General features: G+C 46.9%; 1 protein-coding gene and 1 pseudogene across 1 annotated transcript in view; one reads left to right on the top strand and one right to left on the bottom strand.

Moving 5' to 3' along the window:
* Positions 1-1,985, bottom strand: part of GLP1R (glucagon like peptide 1 receptor) — a 52,747-nt gene extending 50,762 nt beyond the window's left edge. The window contains exon 1 of the mRNA XM_007939421.2: positions 1,908-1,985. Within this exon, the coding sequence (XP_007937612.1) occupies positions 1,908-1,985 (78 nt within the window). The remainder of the gene's footprint in view (positions 1-1,907) is intronic.
* LOC122149896 lies at positions 1,984-15,327 on the top strand (annotated as a pseudogene).
* The last annotated feature ends 4,063 nt before the right edge of the window (positions 15,328-19,390 follow it).

Here is a 19,390-nt window from a genome sequence, read left to right as displayed (position 1 = left end):
AGGGGATTAGAAGAAGGGACAGTTCAAAGAGCCTGATTCTTCTGGAAAAATGACTTTGGGAAAAAGAGACACACTGCCCACAAAACCCTTCCTCTTCCGTTTCTTCTCTCCCATTAATTCAAACCAGATCTGCAATCTTGGCCTGGAGCACCATGGGACTAGGAAGCAGTGCATCCCCCATCCCCTTGTCCCAACCTATAGGAGAAGGTAAAGTTGAGAAAGAATGTGATAATGGCTCTGCCACCCTGGCCCCCAAAGAGCCCAACCACACCAGCTTCCAGAGGAAAGCCAAGGCTGGGAGAGAAGGTGCCATGGGAAGGAGGGTGTCCCCTGGGGCTAGGGGTGTGTGTGTGTGTGTGTGAGAGAGAGAGAGAGAGAGAGAGAGAGAGAGAGAGAGAGAGGGAGAGAAAGAGAGAAAGACTCAGCTAGGGTACAGGGAGGAGCAGAATGAGTCTGCAAATGAATTTGGGGGACTGAGAATCTGTTGGCACCTTAGCTGAGAGGCTTATCTGTCTACATCTGGATTTTTGACCAGGGGTGGAGTCTGCCCTCATCAGGACCAAGGCAATGACCCCACCCCACCCCCAATCCTGCCTCCCTTCTATCTGCTCTGAGACATAATTCAAGGCTTATGCAGGTCCATTGCTCAAAGATCTCAATTATTCCTTAGGTTTGGGGGAGGTAGGAAGGAGCCCTGGTGGCACAGTGGTTAATTGGGCAGCTACTAACTATAAGTTGGTGGTTTGAATCTACAGCCACTCTATGTGAGAAAGATGTGACAGTCTGCTTCCATAAATATTTATAGCCTTGGAAACCTATGGGGCAGTTCTTCTCTGTCCTACAGGTTAACTCCATGACAACAGGTAACAGGGAGAGGTAGGAGGGGGTGATGGAAGGAGACAGTCCTCTGACACAGGACAGGCCACCCAAGCCTGTACCTCCTCTCTGCTCAAGCATCTCACAGCATCTTTGGACAAGTTCCCTCTCCAGACATAGGGTGATCCTGTACAACTATTAGCCCAGGAGCCTAGAAGAAAGCAGATATGCCACAAGAAGGGGTGCACTTATGGCTTGCTTTCTGATGGCATGACAACAAGACCAGGGTGTCTGAGCTCCCAGTACATGCTGTGATGTACGTTGTCAGCTAGGGAGAGTTGAGGGCCAACCAGGTGTGTGACAAGGGCTTGAGTGCTTCTGGAGGTGCGCATAGCCTCCCGTGTATTTGCTGCAGGGGATGGGGGGGCGGAGGTTAAGGGGTGGTGGTGACGAGATTCAAGTCCCAAATGAGAGGTCACAGGGAAGGACAAGCTGCCTCGACAAGGTCCCCACTGGGTATGTGAGTCAAAGGCTGTGTTGGAGGGCTGGTGAAGGGGACCAGAGCGCTAACCCTACACGCGGCCCTCTCTACCAGCCCAGAGCTTTCCCTGGGTCTCTGACCAGCAAGCAAGAATGGGGGTGGGAGGCCGCTGCGGGGAAGAGGCCCCCGCTGTGATGGAGGGGGTCTGAGGTGCAGGGGCCAAGCGCTAGACTGTGCCAGGGCCTCTGGCACGGGTTTACGAAGCGGAGAAGGAGTTGGGAAAGTGGTTTGGGGAGGACGAAGACAGGGCGCAGAAGTGAGCGCCCGGCGGCCACAGGACAGCTGGTGCCTGAGAGGGGGCCTGGGGGGACGAGGAGTGGGCGCGTCGAAGGAGTTGGAGGAGTCGTCTTTGGTTCAAGCCCCCCACCTCGGCCTCTCAGTCCACTGGCTTCCAACTCTCCAGTCCCTACTTTCCCCGGAGGCTTTCGGTTCCCTCTTCCTGTGGTCGCGGAGTTTCGCTCAAGTCCTGGCCGCCCCCGCCAGGACACTGCGCCTGCAGCCTGCCGCGCCACCTCCCTCCTCCCAGTCTTCCCCCATCCGCGGGGCTCACCTGGGGGCGGGGGCCGGCCCTGCCCACCGCCCCGAGCAGCAGGAGCGCGAGGCGGAGCGGGCCGGGGGCAACGGCCATGGCGGGGCGCTCAGGACTGGGCCATCGCTGCCACCTGCGGAACCGCGCGCGGCGACTAATCTCCGGCGGGCGGCGGGCGCCGGGGGAGGAGCCGGCACGGGGTCGCCCCGCCTGCGGGAGGGGCCAGGCCGGGTCGTCGGCTTTCCGCCTGGGCCTACTGAGGCCACTCAGTTACCCCCGCCGGGCACCTAAGCCCTTCCCGGAGCAGGGAGGTGTCCCGGCACTGCGCTCCGGACGCGCGACGCTCGGGTTTATAAGGCACAGGAGCCTGGCCGCCAGCTCTGAGCGCGGGCGGTGCACTTGGCAGTGTTTCAGTGTCAAGCCCAGCTCGCCCCCCCCCATCCCCCACCCTCACCACCAACCCTGATCCCTGGACCTCCTTCTAGGCTCCCCTAAGAAAAGCCAAACCACTCCCTGCCTTCTTACTCAGAGTATCTCAAAGGAAACTGAGCCAGAGGAGGGAATGGGACTTGTCCAAGGTCACACTACCCCTCAGACCTCTCTCAGAAAGTTATCCCAAGAGCTGCGTGTGACTAGTGAGTGACCCACCCAAGAAAAACATTGTTGTCCTCTTCCCTTTACCAAGTTTGTCCTGAAGGCAGGCCCCAGACAGCCAAGGATGAAGGACAGGGAAGCAACAACAAATGGATCAATGGAGCCCAGAGGTGAGGAGTGTGGAGAGGTTCCCTCCATTTGGGAACTCTGGGAATTGCAGGATGAGGATGGATGAGGCCTTTCTCTGTTTTCCCCACATCTCACCCCTTGCAGCTCCCCACACCCTGCTGTAAACCACATGGCTCTTAGCCTGTGTGTCTTTTAACTGGAGTGTCTGTTCCCTGTTCCTCCTGTATCTTTGTCTCCCTCTTTGGGGGGACTCTGCATTTTATCTGCTTTTATTTCTACACCCACCCTCAAACAACAGTGCAAGGCAGACGGGGTGCTCAGGTCACTCTCAGTTTCCCTTATCACCAGGCTGTGGGAGGGGTTCTAAGAGGGCACTGAGTTTGCTAATGCCTTTGAAAAGTGGAGGTTAAAAGCCCCTCCAAAGAACACAATACCTGTGTTAGGAATAGGGAGGCAGCTGTGCTCAGCCATAGACCTGCCATGGGCTTGTCTGGACCATTCCCAAGGGAAAGGAAATCTGTGAGAGTAGTTGCTTCTCAAGGAGAAAACAGAACTTCTCAAAGCCCCAAGGGAGGCTGGACCTATCTGAGCTCAGTGGAGGAGGCAGCCAGTGAGAGGAGCCACAGGCTTCCTTCCTGTGAGAAGGACCCTCTTTCTGGGGATCCAGGGAGCTCTGCCTCCACTGCCTGGGAATCATGTATTCTCTCCTCTGATGAGAAGTCAAGTCTGTCACCTTCCTATGTGTGCCACTTAAGATTAGGTCATTCATATTACAATGACAAAAACAAACACCCAAATGGGCAACCAAGTGCTTTCTCATGTAGAGCAAGTCCAGTGGCTCAGCCTAGAATTGGAGTGGCCACTCCTTGATCATCAGAGTCCACAGCTCTTCTGCCTTGTTGCTCTATCCGCCTCATGGTCCAAGTCTTCCACCTAGTGATCCATTGTGACCGCTCAAGTTCCAGTCATCGTATCTAAGTTCCAGCCAGCAGAAAGGAGGAAAGAGGAGGTACCTGAAAGTGGCACCCATCAATTCTACTCCCATCGGTCAGAACTTAGTAACATGGGCACTTCTAGCTACAAGAGTGGCAGGGGAAAAGAACACTTTATTCCAAGCAGCCATGTTGTTGTTGAGTTGGCTCTAACTCATAGAGACCCTATGTACAACAGGATGAAACACTGCCTGGTCCTGATCCATCCTCACAATCTTTGCTATGCCTGAGACGATTACTGTAGCCACTGTGTCAATCCATCTTATTGAAGGTCTTCCCCCTTTTCACTGACTTTCTACTTTACAAAGCATGATATACTTCTCCAGGGATTGGTCCCTTCTGACAACATGGCCAAAGCATGTGAGATGAAGTCTGGCCATTCTCACTTTTTTAGGAGCTGTACGTCTTCCGAGATAGATTTATTCCTTTCTCTGACAGTCCACAGTATTTTCAGTATTTTTCACCACCACCACAATTCAAATGAATTAGTTCTTCTCAAGTTGTCCTTATTCATTCCAACTTTCACATGCATATGAGGCTCTAGAAAATACCATGTCTTGGGTCAGGTGCACCTTAGTCTTCAAAGTGACATCATTGCTCTTTAATACTTTAAAGAGGTCTTTCGCAGCAATTTGCCCAATGCAACATGTCACCTGATTTCTTGACTGCTGCTTCCATGGCATTGATTTTGGATCCAAGTAAAATGAAATCCCTGACAACTTGAATCTTTTCTCCATTTATCTTTATGTTGCTTATTGGTCCAGTTGTAGGGATTTTTGTTTTCTTTATGTTGAGGTGTAATCCATACCAAAGGCTGTAGTCTTTGATCTTTATCAGTAAGTGCTTCAAGTCCTCTTCGCTTTCAGCAAGCAAGATTGTGTTATCTGCATATTGCAGGTTGTTAATGAGTTTTCCTCAAATCCTGATGCCACATTCTTCTTCATGTGGTTCAGCTTCCTGATTTATTTGCTCAGCATATGGATTGAATAAGTGTGGTGGTGCAAATGTCGGGATACAGTCCTGAAGCACATCTTTCCTGGTTTTAAACTATGTAGTATCACCTTATTGAGTTCAAACAACTGCCTCTTGGTCTATGTACAGGTTCCTCATGAACACAATTAAGTGTTCTGGAATTCCCATTCTTTACAGTGTAATCCATAATTTGTTAGGCTATGAATAGTCAAATACCTTTGCATAGACAATAAAACACAGGTGAAAATCTTTCTGGTAGTCTTTGCTTTATCAGATTCATCTGGCGTCAGCGACAATCTCTCCTATTTCACATTCTCTTCAGAATCTGGCTTTAATTTCTGACTGTTCCCTGTCCAGGTCACCAGGTCTTCTGAATTTCTTGGCTTCAATGAGTAAGTACTTACACCACTGCATCTCTTTGTTGAAACATCTCAGTGGGTATTCTGTCAATTCCTAGAGACTTTTTTTTTTTTTTTTTTTTTTGGTGCCAATTCCTTCAGTGCAGCTTGGACTTCATTCAATACCAACAGTTCTTGATCACATGCTACCTGAAATGGTTGAATGTTGACCAATTCTTTTTGGTACAGTGACTCTGTGTATTCCTCCCATCTTTCATTACTGGTTAAGCTAAACTATTGTTTGCTTTTAGGAAGACTTCAGGGATATTTTTGTTTTAAAGTTTAAAGATTATCTCAGGGCAATAGTTTCAGTGGTTAATCCAGCCTCCATAACTCCAGAATTCCATAAGAATTTTAATTTCTGTTCTACATTTCCTCCTTTTGATCAAGATTCTTCTATAGAATCTTTGATCAAAATGTTCAATAATGGTACCCAAGCACCATTCAGTTCTTCTGGTCTCATAGCAAAAGAGGCATTGTTCATGGAGACAATTAACCATACATTTCATAATCTTCTCTTATTTTTGATTCTTTTTCCTCTGTTGCTCCATCAACTTTTCTTTTAATCCCTGGATATCCAAATTCCTCTGCATTTGCTCTGATTCTACCTTTCATCTCAGCACATCCCACCCTAGATTATAACTATCTTTTTCTCTAGATGATGCAAACAGTTAACATGCTTGGCTGCTAACCAAAAGCACCCAGAACAGTGCTTGGCACTTGGTGGTTAGTGACTTTTTTTTTTTTTTTTTAATCGTGATTTGCATGAAAGTTTATGGAGCAAATTCATTTTCCATTCAGCAGTTCCTACACATTTTGTTTTATGACATTGATTACAATCCCCATGATGTAACAGCTCTCTTCCTAGTTCCTCTTGGGAGTTACCTTTTCCCCATGTCTTTCTTTCCTTTGTATTCCTGCCCTCTGAGCTATCTCCCTGATTTCCTATGGCTGATTTTTCTAAGGCATGTACCTACCTGGTGTAATTGTTTACCTTGTAGGTCTGTCTGTTGTTTGGCTGGAAGTCACAGGAGTGCATTCAATTCCAGGCCTGAAGGGTGACTAGGGGCCATAGTCTCAGGGGTTTCATCAATCACTATCAAACCAATAAGTTTTATCTTTTTATGATTGTGAGTTTTGTTCCATATTTTCTCCTACTCTCCCTAAGATCTCCTTTTTCTGATCCTTTTCTGAGTGGTTGGCAGTGGTAGCTGGGTATCATCTAGTTCTTTTGGTCTTGGATTCATGTAGGCTGAGGTTTGCATGGTTTATTAGTCCCTTGGACTAATTGTTTCCATGCATCTTTGATTTTCTTCATTCTTCTTTTCTCTAGACAAGGAGAGACCAATTGCTGCATCTTAGATGGCCACTCACAAGCTTTTAAGATCCCAGTTGCTACTCACCAAAGTAGGACGTAGAACTGCGTTTTTGTATAGTACGTTATACCAATTTAGCTTGATGTCTCCCTCCCCCCAACCATGGTCCTGAGTCTGCAGACCCAGCAACTCACTCCCTCAAGGTGATTGGCTGTGGCTAAGAAGTTATCATAATTTTGCCCCGTTAGCTCAATTATGTATATGGATATCCTTTAACCACATAAAAATATGTATGTGGAAATATTGTCTGCCAAACTTATATATGGTTATGGGTATATTTCCTTTTGCCTACCATACCTGATTATTTTGCCTGTCTATGTATCTACCCATAGATTAATGTTTGTTATTAATGATAATCCAGTATTGTGTATGTGAAAGTGTATGTAATTATGTTTGCTGTCTGTACAAGATTTACTCTTGTAGTAGGTGCTCAGTGACTCTTGTTTAAAATAACAAATAGAATAAGTTGAAACACCTACCTTGTTCTGTCACTGTCTTTGTTATGGCTTCCCTCATTTGACTGTGGACTCCTTGAGGGAAGGGATGTTGCCTTGTTCATCTCTGGATATCCAGCACCAGCACAGGCCATGGTGCATAGTGGTGTCATTGCTGTTTGCTGTCAGCGAATCAGCCCTTGCACTATGGAACAAAATGGTGTCCAATCCCGAGCCATTCCCATCAGTTGCAGACTGGACTGTTGTGATTCATAGGGTTTTCAAAGGCTTATTTCAGAAATAGATCACCAGGCATTTCTTCCTACTCTTTCTTAGTGTGGAAGCTCTACTGAAAACTGTTTGGCCTCATAGCTACACACAGGCCTCTACTGACAGAGGGTGGTAGGTGCCCATGAAGTACATTGTAGGGGTTCTATAAATGCTTGTTGCAATTGAAATGTATCAACTCAAGTGTCAGTGAAGTGTCTGGCTCATAGTAGGTGCTCAAGAACATATTGGAAGAAGAATAGGTTAGGAGAGAGGACAGAGTGAGTACTTGGGAGTACAGTCTCCTCTTTTCCCCACACTGTTACTGGAGCCCCCTGCAACAGAGGGAAGGATGAGCTTCCTAAGAATAGAGATTTCAATGGGATGAAATATCATCTGCTAAGCCACTAACAATAACCATGGAAATGAAAACAAGCATGAGCACTTATTGGGCCCCACTATGAGCCAAGTGCTACTGGATGCTTAGTGCATACTGATCTCATCATATCCTCCAAGTAAAGGTAAGTCTTATGCCAATTTTCTGGATGAAAGATTGAGGTTCAAGGATGTAAAGGAAGTTGTTTATAGAGCAGAGCTGGCATTCATCCTTGGTGTGCCTTCCCCCAGAGTTGGGGCTGAAGTTCCCAGTGAGCCACTGACCTCAGACTCTGTGGCAGTACAGAGGGCACAAGCACCAGCTCTGCCAGCTTGTATGGGGAGCACCTCTCCTGTGGCTCCTTCCTTCTCAAGCCTAGCTTTGGGATCCTATTCCTTATCTCCATGTCAGAGCTGCTTCTATGGGCCTAGGCTAGGACATCTTGGGCTCTACTAAGAAAATTTAGGTTGTCTTCAGAAATAGGTCTGGGAGTAACTGATATGTCTACGTGAGGACAAGATACTGCAAGGCTCTGTCCCGGTGGAAGGAGACTGCAAAACAGGGCATCCTACCATCCTCTGTCCCTGGCTGAGGAAAACCCTCCTCTTAATAGGAAGACCTGGCTAGTGGGCAGGACAGAAACTTTGACTTGGGGGCAGTGAGTGGCGGGATGGTGGAAGAGAGGGATAGGGATAATGATTGGTGTCCCTGGGTGGTGTGAATGGTTAATGTGTTTGGCTGACCAAGATGTTGGTGGCTCCAGTTCACCTAGAAGAAAAGCCTGGAGACCTACTTCCAAAAAAAAAAAAAAAATCAGGCACTGGAAACCCTGTGGAGCACAGTTCTACTCTGACAAATATGGTGTCAGTGGCAACTGACAGAGCTAGAGATTAGGGAGAGGGAAAGAGGGACAGACAGAGAAATGCTAGGAAAGACAGGTGTCCCTTGCCCACACAGGTCAGGTTTTACTAAGCTCCATGTTCCTAAGAAATCCCCAAATCTCAAGACCACATCCCTCTTCTATGGGTCTAGATGAGGAAAGAGCCAACATCTTTTAGCCTACTATAGATACATGAGCATACACACATATATACACAGATCTTAGACTCTGAGAGTCTTGAGTTCCAATCTAGCTCAATTGCTCACTGTGAGGCCTTGGAAAAATGGTTTTACATCTCTGAGCCTCAGTCTTTTAATCTGTAAAATGAGAATAACAATAAGCGCCAAGATTTATTGAGTACTTGCCAAGAGCCAGGCACCAATCTAGATGTTTTCTGTGTGTTATTTCATTTAATGCTCACTGGTGACCTCACCTCAGCTGCTGTCAGAAAAATGTGCTGCTAGGAGAAGGCAGTGGGATTAGGACTCCACCTTCTGCCAGAAGCCGGGAAAACTTGGCTGCCAGCAACTCCTGGGGTTGAGAACTATGCCCATGGAGGAAAAGGGATCCAGCTCTCAGCCCCCTTCTTCTCCCCTCAGACTCAGTCCTTTGCCCCCTCACCCAGAATGTCCAAGAGCAGCCCTGAGTTGTGAAGTGGGATTCTTGTTAGCCTTATTTCACAAATGAGGAAGGAGTACTCTGACAGTGGTCAGAGCTCTCGAACCAAAAGGTTAGTGGTTCAAACCCACCAGCTGCTCTGCAGGCGAAAGATGAGGCAATCTGCTTCTGTAAAGATTTACAACCTTAGAAACCTTATGGGGCAGTTCTACTCTGTCCTATAGGGTCATTATGACTTGGAATCCACGGGTTTGGTTTCCAAATGGGGACCCTGAAGCACAGAGCAGTTAAGTATCTAGCCCAAGACGGCACCATTAAAGAGCCTGGATGTGAACCCACCCAGTTCCTGCATGGACTCCACAACCCTTTTTACCTTTCTGCAGAATTGTTTGATGATCAGAAACTGTACTTGCCCCCAAACCCGGCACAAATAAGTCCTCTGTAAATGGCACTGTTAACACCACTGTTGCTCCCCCATGGCCCTTCATCTTCCCTGCTGTCGGCGTACCAGCTGTGCCAGGTCTCAGCAAGGCAGCAGGTACGGCGGCTAATGCCCAGGGGCTTTGGCTCAGTACATCCGTCCCCAGCCCAGGTCGCTGCAGCCTGATCCCTCAGGTCTGGAGGAGGGAGGTCTGTCAGACCAAAGGGGCCCTTTCGTCTGTGAAGCACCCCTATGGCTGCCCCCTTCTTCACTAATCCAGGCACTGGGTCCTGTCCAGCTCAGGGGCAGTCAGCTGGGGAGGATTTATAGCCTCTTAAGCTACAGTGATTGCTGCTCTCTTGGGCAGATGCCGCACGCCGTATTTCCAAAGTGTCACAGTATCGTTTTCATAACTGACTCCTTTGTTGAGAAAAGTCAATGGGATCACTCTCATTTTATCAGTGCCAGGTGCCACCAAGTCGACTCTCACCCAAGGTGACCCCATGTGTTGTCAGAGGAGGATCACACTCCCTCCAGTGTTTTCAATGGCTGATTTTTCAGAAGAACTTTGCCAAACTTTCTTCTGAGGTAATTCTGGGTAGAGAGGAACCTCCAACCACTTGGTTAGCAGCTGAGCATGTCAACTGTTTCCAGCACTCAAGGACTCCACTCCCATTTTATAGGGACCCATGAGAGTCATGTGATTTGCTCGCGATCACTTTGGTTGTCTTCAGAAATTGGTCTGCAAGTAACTGATACGTCTACATGAAGACAAGATGCTGCAAGGCTCTGTCCCAGTGGGAGGAGACTGCAAAACAGGACACCCTACCCCTTCTGTCCCAGAGCTTATCCACAAGCACCCTTTCACAGCCTTTCCTCCCAGCTCTCTCCTTCCTCTGTCCTGTGCTTCAGCCAAACTGAACTCTGACATGGCTTAAACTTGGTCTGAAGGCAGTGGTGGTTCAGTGGTAGAATTCTCACTTTCCATCCAGGAGACCCGAGTTCAATTCCCAGCCAATGCACCTGATGCACAGCCCCACCCATCTGTCAGTGGAGGCTTACATGTTGCTATGATGCTGAACAATTTTTAGCAGAGCTGCCAGACTAAGACAGGCTAGGAGAAAAGGCTTGGTGATCTACTTTGAAAATCAGCCAATGAAAACACTATGGATCACAACAGAACATTATCTGATCTGCAGCTGATCATAGGGGTTGCACAGGAAGGGGTAGTGTTTTGTTCCACTGGGCATGAGGTCACCATGAATTGGGAGCCAATTAGCCAGCAGTTAACAACAACAACAACAACAGACTTGGCCTGACCTTTGCTTCTACTGTGCTGTTGTTGTTGTTGTTATGTGCCGTCGAGTCAGACCCGACTCATAGCGACCCCTCCTTGGGTTTCCGAGGCAGTATCACTACAGAAGTAGATTGCCCCATCTTCTTTCTGAGGAGAATGATGTTTTCTCTATCTTCTTCGGTCAAATCCTAGCCATCCTTCAAGGTTCAGCCCAAATCCTACATCCTCTAGTACCTTCCCAGATCCTCCCAAAGGATCCTTTGCACTTCCATCTCACTTCACCTTTAGGGCAACAGTCACTTTCTCATTCACACTGTGGTTGTTCTGTGCATAGTTCATGTTCTCTACCATATCACAATAAATAAATATATAAACCCTCCCCTTAATAAGAAGACCTGGCCAGTGGGCAGGACAGAAACTTTCACTTGGGGGCAATGAGTGGCAGGATGATGGAAGAGAGGGATAGGGATAGTGATTGGTGTCCCTGGGTGGTGTGAATGGTTAAGGAACTAAGGAAGAGAGAAAAAAAATAGGGGTGAGCACAGCAACACCCTCTTTCATGTCCACAAGAGAAACTATGGTTAGAAATGACCTCCATATCCCCTGGGAGGAATTAGTCTCAGGAGTGGGAGAAAGTGAGAGAAAACTGAGAAGAGGGAAGTAGTCGTGAGGAGAGAGGGGATGGGAAGAGTTGCAGAGCCAGAAAGTATATGTCAGAGAAGGTGGCAAGTGTTGTCCTAAAGATCATCTATTCTCTTCCTTTTGACAAGAATGGCATGTCACAGAGCTGGCTGGATGCTCCCCAATCCTGAGCACACAGTGAGAGCACATTTTCCCTGTCTCCCTGGAAGTTAAGTAGAGCCAATGGCATGTGGAGCAAAGTGTTAACACACCACCTCCAGGCTTGGCCCATAAAACCGTCCACACAATCCTCCTGCACCCTCTCTTTCCTCTGCTGGTGGGATGCAGAACTCCAGGACTTCAGGGGATGGTAGAACCACAAGACAGAAGAGGCCTGGGTCCCTGAATAACTGTGGAAAGCAGAGCTGCTGATCGGCATTGGATTGTAGCATGTTAAGCCCATGAGATGTTGGTGCTGTTTGTCACTGTTGTGGGCCTACACTGACAAACGCAGCTGGCCTGTGCCCCTGAGCCTGTCTAAAGTGTCTTAGTTTCATGGTGCTACTGTACCAGAAATACCACAAGAGGGTTGCTTTAAAGAATAGAAATCTATCTTCTCACAGATTAGGAGGCTAGAAGTCCACTGCAGAGCACCAACTCTAGAGGAAGGCTCCCTCTGTTGTCTCAGTTCCTGTAGCTCCAATTTCTTGGTGATCTTCACGTGGCCTCTGTCTTTCTAGACTGTGCTTCCTTGTTTCTGTGTCCGTGCTGCTCCATGTAACTCAGAATTAGGTTCCAGACACACTCTACACTGTCAGGGCTTCATTAACACAACAAAGAAAACCCTGTTCCCAAAGTTGTTATATCCACAGGTGTAGGGATTTGGATTCCAATACATATTTTTTTTTTTTGGTGGGGGGACACAATTCAATCCACAACAAAGAGTGAGGGGTAATTAGTCCATGCAGGGAGCTATGAAGGTCCCCTTTTTGTAGCTGCAATTAAGTGAACAGGGCTCCTTACTTTGGGCCCATTTCTTCCTCCCCTGCTCTGATCCCCTTTGTCAGGGAGTCACAACATCTGAAAGGGGATTCTGGGTCTGTGTGGCGATGGCCCATGGCCCATTTGTTCTTGTCAATCCAGCCTGTCTCTATTCCCCATCTCCAGCTATCTCCATGTATCTCTCTTTCTAGGGAGAGGGTGGGGAGTTGCGGAGAAGGGACTCCCCACTATCCCTTCACAGAATTAAAGCTCTTGCAGGAAAAGAGGAAATGTGCCAAATTTCACAGGTTTGGAAATCAAATGAAAAAGGAGCGTCATATGCACCTTCTCACTGTAGCCTTTCAGTGTCTTCGTCATGGTGAAGAAACCCACTGTGACCAAAATGAGAAATAAAACCAACGTCAACCTGAGTCTAAAATAAGAGGTTTCCTCAGACTCACACATTAACCAGCCCACTGGAAAGTCACTTCCTTCTTAGAAACACTCCCAGCCCTTCCCTCCAGCGAAGCATCCCCAAACCCAAAACCCATCAGTCTCAGGCTTCACAGGAAAAAGGAGGATTCAGCAGAGGGGCCAGCAAGGCTCTTCTTCTCCGGAAGTTCTCTCTGAAAGGAATGGCTCAGGAGCCAGAGGGAGGGGATTTCAGAAACCAGGATCACTTCCAGGGCTGAGGTAAAGATTACTGTAAAGCCTCGTTAGAGCCTCCCAAGCTTAGAAAGCATGAACACTTGTGGCAGAAAGGACCCCTCGCAACAGTCTCAAACTTGCTCTCCAAGCCTTGTGGATCTCACTCTCATTGATCGCACTCAGGCTACACAAAATTATCACCCTCAGTTCAGCATAAAAGGAATTTGATAATCCACTCACTTCCTTCTCCTAAATAAAACAAACACAAAGCATAAAATCCTAAAGGTTCTATGCTAACTTATTGTGGTGAATTGCTTAATGTGGCCCTTCTAGCCATTGTCCTCCATTCTGTGATATTTTGTAAATCCCATTATCCATGCCTGTTTGGGGTGGTGTGGTAGTTAAGGTCAGGTATCAACTTGGTTGGGCAGCTGGTAGTAGTTGTTCTCTATAATGACTGGCAATCTGTGATGGGATTTAGGTTATTGCTGTTGGGCAACACAGGTGGAATGTATCTTGAGTCTTGCCTTGCTGGAGGGTATAACTCAAATCACCACCCTTAGCTTCCCTGAGGGTATACCTACGAATCTCTTGGGAAGATTCACCCTCCTCTTGCTCCGGTTTTGTGTCTTGGCTCATCCTCATCTCACCCCTGGATTTGGGACAGCAGCAGTCGTCTGATCTGCTGATTGAGGTTCATCAAACCCTGAGAGTTGGGAGGATCCGCCAGACCTACTCACGGACCCGGGACTCGCCAGCCTGCCAGCCTCCACCAGTACTACATGAGACGAACCCTTGGGTGTCTGTGAGTTCTGTGAGGTGTTACAGTGAAATACAGAACCCTAAGACTAGGGAAATTACTGGGAAGAAGAGGAGGAGTTAATGTCTGAAATTATGGAGGGGTAAGGTAGTTTGGACATTTGGGACATCTTTAACTTCCGCCTCATGGGGACCGGCCTTGTGCTGATCTTTCTCAGAGAAATTGTTCAAGCACTTATCTTAGCAAACAGCAGCATCATACCATAGTTCTCTGAGTGTGGCCTCAGGGGTCACCTCTAGCCACCTTGGGCCTAATGTGCCACATGTGATATCAGCTTGAGGTGGCTCCAGCCAAGGATTAACCTGCAAACGTCTCCTACACCTGCATAGGATGACAACTGAAGTTCCCACTTACATCTCTGGTCATATCTCTCAGTCCAGAATGACTTGTGATACAATAACTCTTCAGGATATTGTTGGGTGAAGCTTAGAGTCTCCCTCTATTTTTTTTGTCTGATCTCTAGGCCTGGCCTCAAGTGGCTTTGCCTGGAAGGTGCCATTTTCCCAGAAATCAGTCTGTCTCATTCTTTCCCCTTGCAAGGTCAGCTCACTTCTTTCCCTTATGAAAGTCCTTCTCCCCACAGCATTCAACGATGCTCTAGTTTCTGGCTCATTTGCCAAACAGGATGGCAAACAAAGCTGATGAACTTACTCGGCACCTAATGACTCAGATGTCTACTCTTTCACCATCCAAGTGCTCTCAAGGGGAGCTTCTCAGGGGAATGGGTTCACAGAATTCCAAGCATGGCAGTTTTGTGATATGAAAATGCAAACACTTCTCTGAGAACACACCTAACTGGTGAATGATGGAGCTGCAGCAGGAAGGGTCAGAGGCCCAGAGGGATCCTGGAATGGGAGGTCATGGCTGAGGCAGTGGCTGTGGTCAGCCAAGGCCCTGGAGCTCAAAGAGGGAAATCAGGGACAAGGGGTGACTCCTCATCACCAAGTCATGCTGCTGGGTCAGGGACATGAAGATAAGGTCCCTGGAGGAGATCTATATCTCCTCTCTGTCCATCAAGGAGTTTGAAGTTATTGGCTTTTTCTTGAGGACACCTCTCAAGGATGAGATTCTCAAGCTCATGGCTGTGCAAAAGAAGACCAAGGCTGGACAGTCTACCAGGTTCAATGTGGTTGTTGCCATTGAGGACTATAATGGTCACATAAGTCTGGATGTCAAGTGCCTCATGGAAGTACCCATTGCCATCTTCAGGACCATTGCCCTGACCATACTTTCCATTGTCCCCATGCAGCATGATTACTGAGGAACAAAACCAGCAAGTTCCATAGCATGCCTTTCATTGTGCCTCATCCCTGCCCCCTGGCATTGTCTCCATGCCTGTGCCCAAGAAGCTGCTGCTGATGGCAGGTTTTGATGACTGCTATACATCTGTCAGGGACTGTACTGCCATGCAGGTAGCTTTGCCAAGGCACTCTCCATACCTGTTTTGTACCATGTTCAAGATCTGCAGCATTGATCTCTGGAAAGGAACTGTTCACCATATCTCTCTATCAGAAATTTACTGACCACCTTAAAGGACCTACATCAGAGTTGCTGTCTGTCCTCATCTGGCGGTGGCTACCACACAGTGCCTTCATACAAGAAGGACCAGTAAATTAAACCTGAAAACAAATGAAGAATTCCACAAACACACACTTCAAGATATTAAAGAGTAAATTCTTCAAAGATATTAAGGGGTAAGTTCTTTTGAAGGTCCCCTATGACCATGTGGTTTAGGGGAAGAGCTTTGGTTTGGGCATTGAAAGACCCAGGTCTCATCCTGAGTGTTCTCTATTTGCCTTTGTCTGCTAGGCACACTGGCTAAACTTTCTAAGTCTCAAATTTCTCATCTGTATAATTATCCCTGCTATTGCCTGTTTACCAGATTGTTGTGAAAATGAATTGAGATAATGCATGTGCGAGAGTTGTGGAAACTGCAAAATGCCACCTAAATATAAGGAATCATCATTGCCATATCCATGATGCTCTCAGTCCTCCACAAGCACCCTTTCACAGCCCTTCCTCCCAGCTCTCCCCTTCCTCTGTCCTGTGCTTTGGACAAACTGAACTCTGACATGGTTTAAACTTGGCCTGAAGGCAGTGGTGTTTCAGTGGTAGAATTCTCACTTTCCATCCAGGAGACCTGAGTTCAATTCCCAGCCAATGCACCTGATGCACGGCCCCACCCATCCGTCAGTGGAGGCTTACGCATTGCTATGATGCTGAACAATTTTCAGCAGAGCTTCCAGACTAAGACAGGCTAGGAGAAAAGGCTTGGTGATCTATTTGAAAATCAGCCAACAAAAACCCTATGGATCACAACAGAACATTATCTGATCCACAGCTGATCATAGGGATTGCACAGGAATGGGTAGTGTTTTGTTCCACTGGGCATGAGGTCACCATGAATTGGGAATCAATTTGCCCACAGTTAACAACAACAACAGACTTGGCCTGACCTTTGCTTCTATTGTCCTAGAATGATGTTTTCTCTATCTTCTTCAGTCAAATCCTAGCCACTTTTCAAGGTTCAGCCCAAATCCTACTTCCTCAGGTACCTTCCCAGATCCTCCCAAAGGATCCTTTGCACTTCCATTTCACCTTTAGGGCAACAGTCACTTTCTCATTCATACTGTGGTTGTTCTGTGCATAGTTCATGTTCTCTGCTGTATCACAAGCTTGCAGACAGAGACCATGCCTTGGTCATCTTTGCATCTCTCCTAAAGGTTACCACAAAGCTTTTTGCATACAACGGACAGATGACACCATCATATTTGGATCGCAGAGAATTGGAAAGGACCTGAAAAAGTAGTCAATGTCTTTGGGGCCTTGAGGCAGAAGATGAGTGGCCAGGCTCCAGGGAGCAGAACTATAAACATCTTTTGACAGAAAAGCCCAATTCAAAGCCTAGCAATTTTAGATTATATTTGCATTGGAGGCTTTTAAAGTAGCAAAACTTTAGATTTATGTCTTCATGAACAGATGTAGAAGGGAAAATCAATTCCTCATAGCACTGGCTTATTTGCTTTTTATCACAGCGCTAAATATTATGTACCAAGTGACAAATTAATATATAAATTGACCTAGAGACACAGGCACCAACCTCCATCAGTGAGAACAGGGGAGCCACCTTTGCTCTTCACAGCTGGGTGTGGCAGATGCCTGCACATTTATGTGTCAGTCAAGTTGGAATTTCCCAAAAAGATGCTGGAGATGAAGACAACTCTAATGGATTATTAAGAGAGCTGAGACTTTTCCCCAGAAGAGGGAAAATGCTCATTCACTTCAGCTAGACAGATGCGTGGTATGTAAGGTTGGTTCCATTCTGGGGCTATTAGAAGGGTGTCATGAGAAAGAGTTGGCATCCTTTTCTACCTGTGCCCTCTGCTTCCCCCAGGGAGCACCTCTCTCCCCCAGGAAGAGAGAAGAAGAGTGAAGAAACATTACTGACTGAAGACCTTGGGTGGCACAAACAGATAAGTGCTCTACAACTAGCCAAAAAGTTGGTGGTTTGAACTCACCCAGAAGCACCTCAGAGGGCAGGCCTAGCAATCTGCTTTTGAAAACCCTACGAGCGGTTCTACTCTGCACATACAGGGTCACCATGAGTTGGAATTGACTCAAAGGCAACTAATAACCACCACAACAGAATGAGAAATGGCAAAAAGAAACACTAATAAAGAAGTTATCAAAGAAACATCATAGACTGATCCTCAGGGCAGTGCCCTCTTGGTCTGGGGGAGATGCTTACCCTAAGTGACTACCTATTCAGCCATGGTGTGGCTCCCACAGAGAGTAATGTGAACAAGTGAAGTGTGAGCCTGGCCTTCCTCCTGTGGCATCAATCATTGCTTTCTGCCTGAGGATCCTGAAGAACAGAGTGGGCAGGTGGGTATGAGAGGCAGGGGCAGGGGCAGACGAGGAAATTCACCTCTGCTTGTTCCCCTGGTCCAGCTGTCCTACAGCCCAGTGTTCCAGGGGCAAGGGAGGCACCTGAGGGAAAGGTGGGATCTGGGATCATAGTAGGGAACTCCCATGGACTGCTGGGGAGCTTAGTACAAAGCAGACCAGGTAGAAATGAGCAAGTCTATTCTCTAAAAAAATTTCCATAAACATGGAAAAAAACTCAGAATGACTGCTTTCCCCAGGAGAGGGATGACACATAGACAAATAAAGCTTCTGACATGTTCTAGCTAAATGGAAAACAGCTAGTTCTTAGCTCTGGAGAGAGACTGAGAGAGAGAAAAAGAGAAAAAAAGCACAAGAGTATTTTCTGTTTGGAAACCTCTCTTTCAGGTTCTTATCATGATGGGACACCAGATGTCCTTTAAGGGGACAATAGAAGAGAAACAATAGAAAGGGGAGGGTTTGCATAATCAGGAAAGAATACAGGAAATCACAAATGACAGATGGGTGTCCTTATCCCTTTATATACAGACTGAAATCCCTCATCATATGTCTGAGGAAGCTGGGGTTCCAATGACAGTAATGCCACGAACCCTGACATTCATAAATGCCATCTTCAGGAAGCTGTGAAGGTACCAGGTAATTAAGGCTCAAACATCAGATATTTGCACCAGGTCAAATGAAGATTTTGACTGGAAACAGAGAAAACCAAAATCAAACCCACTGCCATCAAATAGATTCTGACTCATAGTGACCCTATGGGACAGAGAAGAACGGCCCCTTAGGGTTTCCCAAGGGTGTAAATCTTTATGGATGTAGAATGCCATGTCTTTCTCCCATGGAGCAGCTGGTGGGTTTGAACTGTGGATCTTTTGGTTAGCAACTGAATGCCTTAACCACTGTGCCACCAGAACTCCTTGGAAATAGAGAAAACAAACAAACAAACAAAAAATCAAACTCACTGTCACTGAGATGATTCCAACTCACGGCGATCCCCATTGGGTTTCCAAGACTAAATCTTTATGGAAGCAGACTGCCCCATCTTTCTTTTGCAGAGCAGCTGGTGAGTTCAAACCACCAACCTTTTGGAAACAGAGGGGAGGTGCTTTATGTAATCAGTCACATCCTGGGTAAGAATGAGAGGACAGAGAAGCAGCTTGCTGTCAGGAGAGGCAGAGACCTGCCAACACAACACATGTGTAAAGCAAAGAGGAATTTCCAAGCTCTCTAAGCACAACTGTTCAATTAAAACTTTAGAAATAGACAACTGTGGCTTTGTCACCTTGCCACATCCCATATTCCCAAGAAGGGTGATCTTGCAAGCAAGCCCTGGAGACATGGAAACTGTGAGCCCTTCTTCCCTGGCTTCTTTTCTGAAGAATGGACTGGGTTAGGGCAATCTTCTGTAAACCAACAGCATTTAAAAGGAATTGGCATTGATTCAGGGTAAATAGAAAACATCTTCATTTTTCTTGAGCATTACTCCAAAGTAGTCACATTCATCTCAAAAGGTTGTATGTAAATGAAGACTTGTGTTTTCAAACAATATGGTTCCTTACTCCAGGCAAAGCCAGATGCTGAATATAGGAGCAATGGAGTTGACTAACATCTTTCCATGTGCTCAGGGCATAAAGGTAATTTTGCTAAGGCAGAATCCAGCTAAATCCTTTAAAAAAATAAATGTTAGGGGATTTAAGGCTTGGGAGAAAGTGGCAAATAAGAAAGGAGGCTTTCAGATTTCAGTTGTCTTTGTGTTTTGGGGACCTTTAAAAATTGA

This window comes from Orycteropus afer, unplaced genomic scaffold, assembly GCF_000298275.1.
Source record: "Orycteropus afer afer isolate SDZICR_OR568_19922 unplaced genomic scaffold, OryAfe1.0 scaffold00059, whole genome shotgun sequence".
Lineage (NCBI taxonomy): Eukaryota > Metazoa > Chordata > Mammalia > Tubulidentata > Orycteropodidae > Orycteropus > Orycteropus afer.
This window is presented reverse-complemented; position numbering and strand designations above follow the sequence as displayed.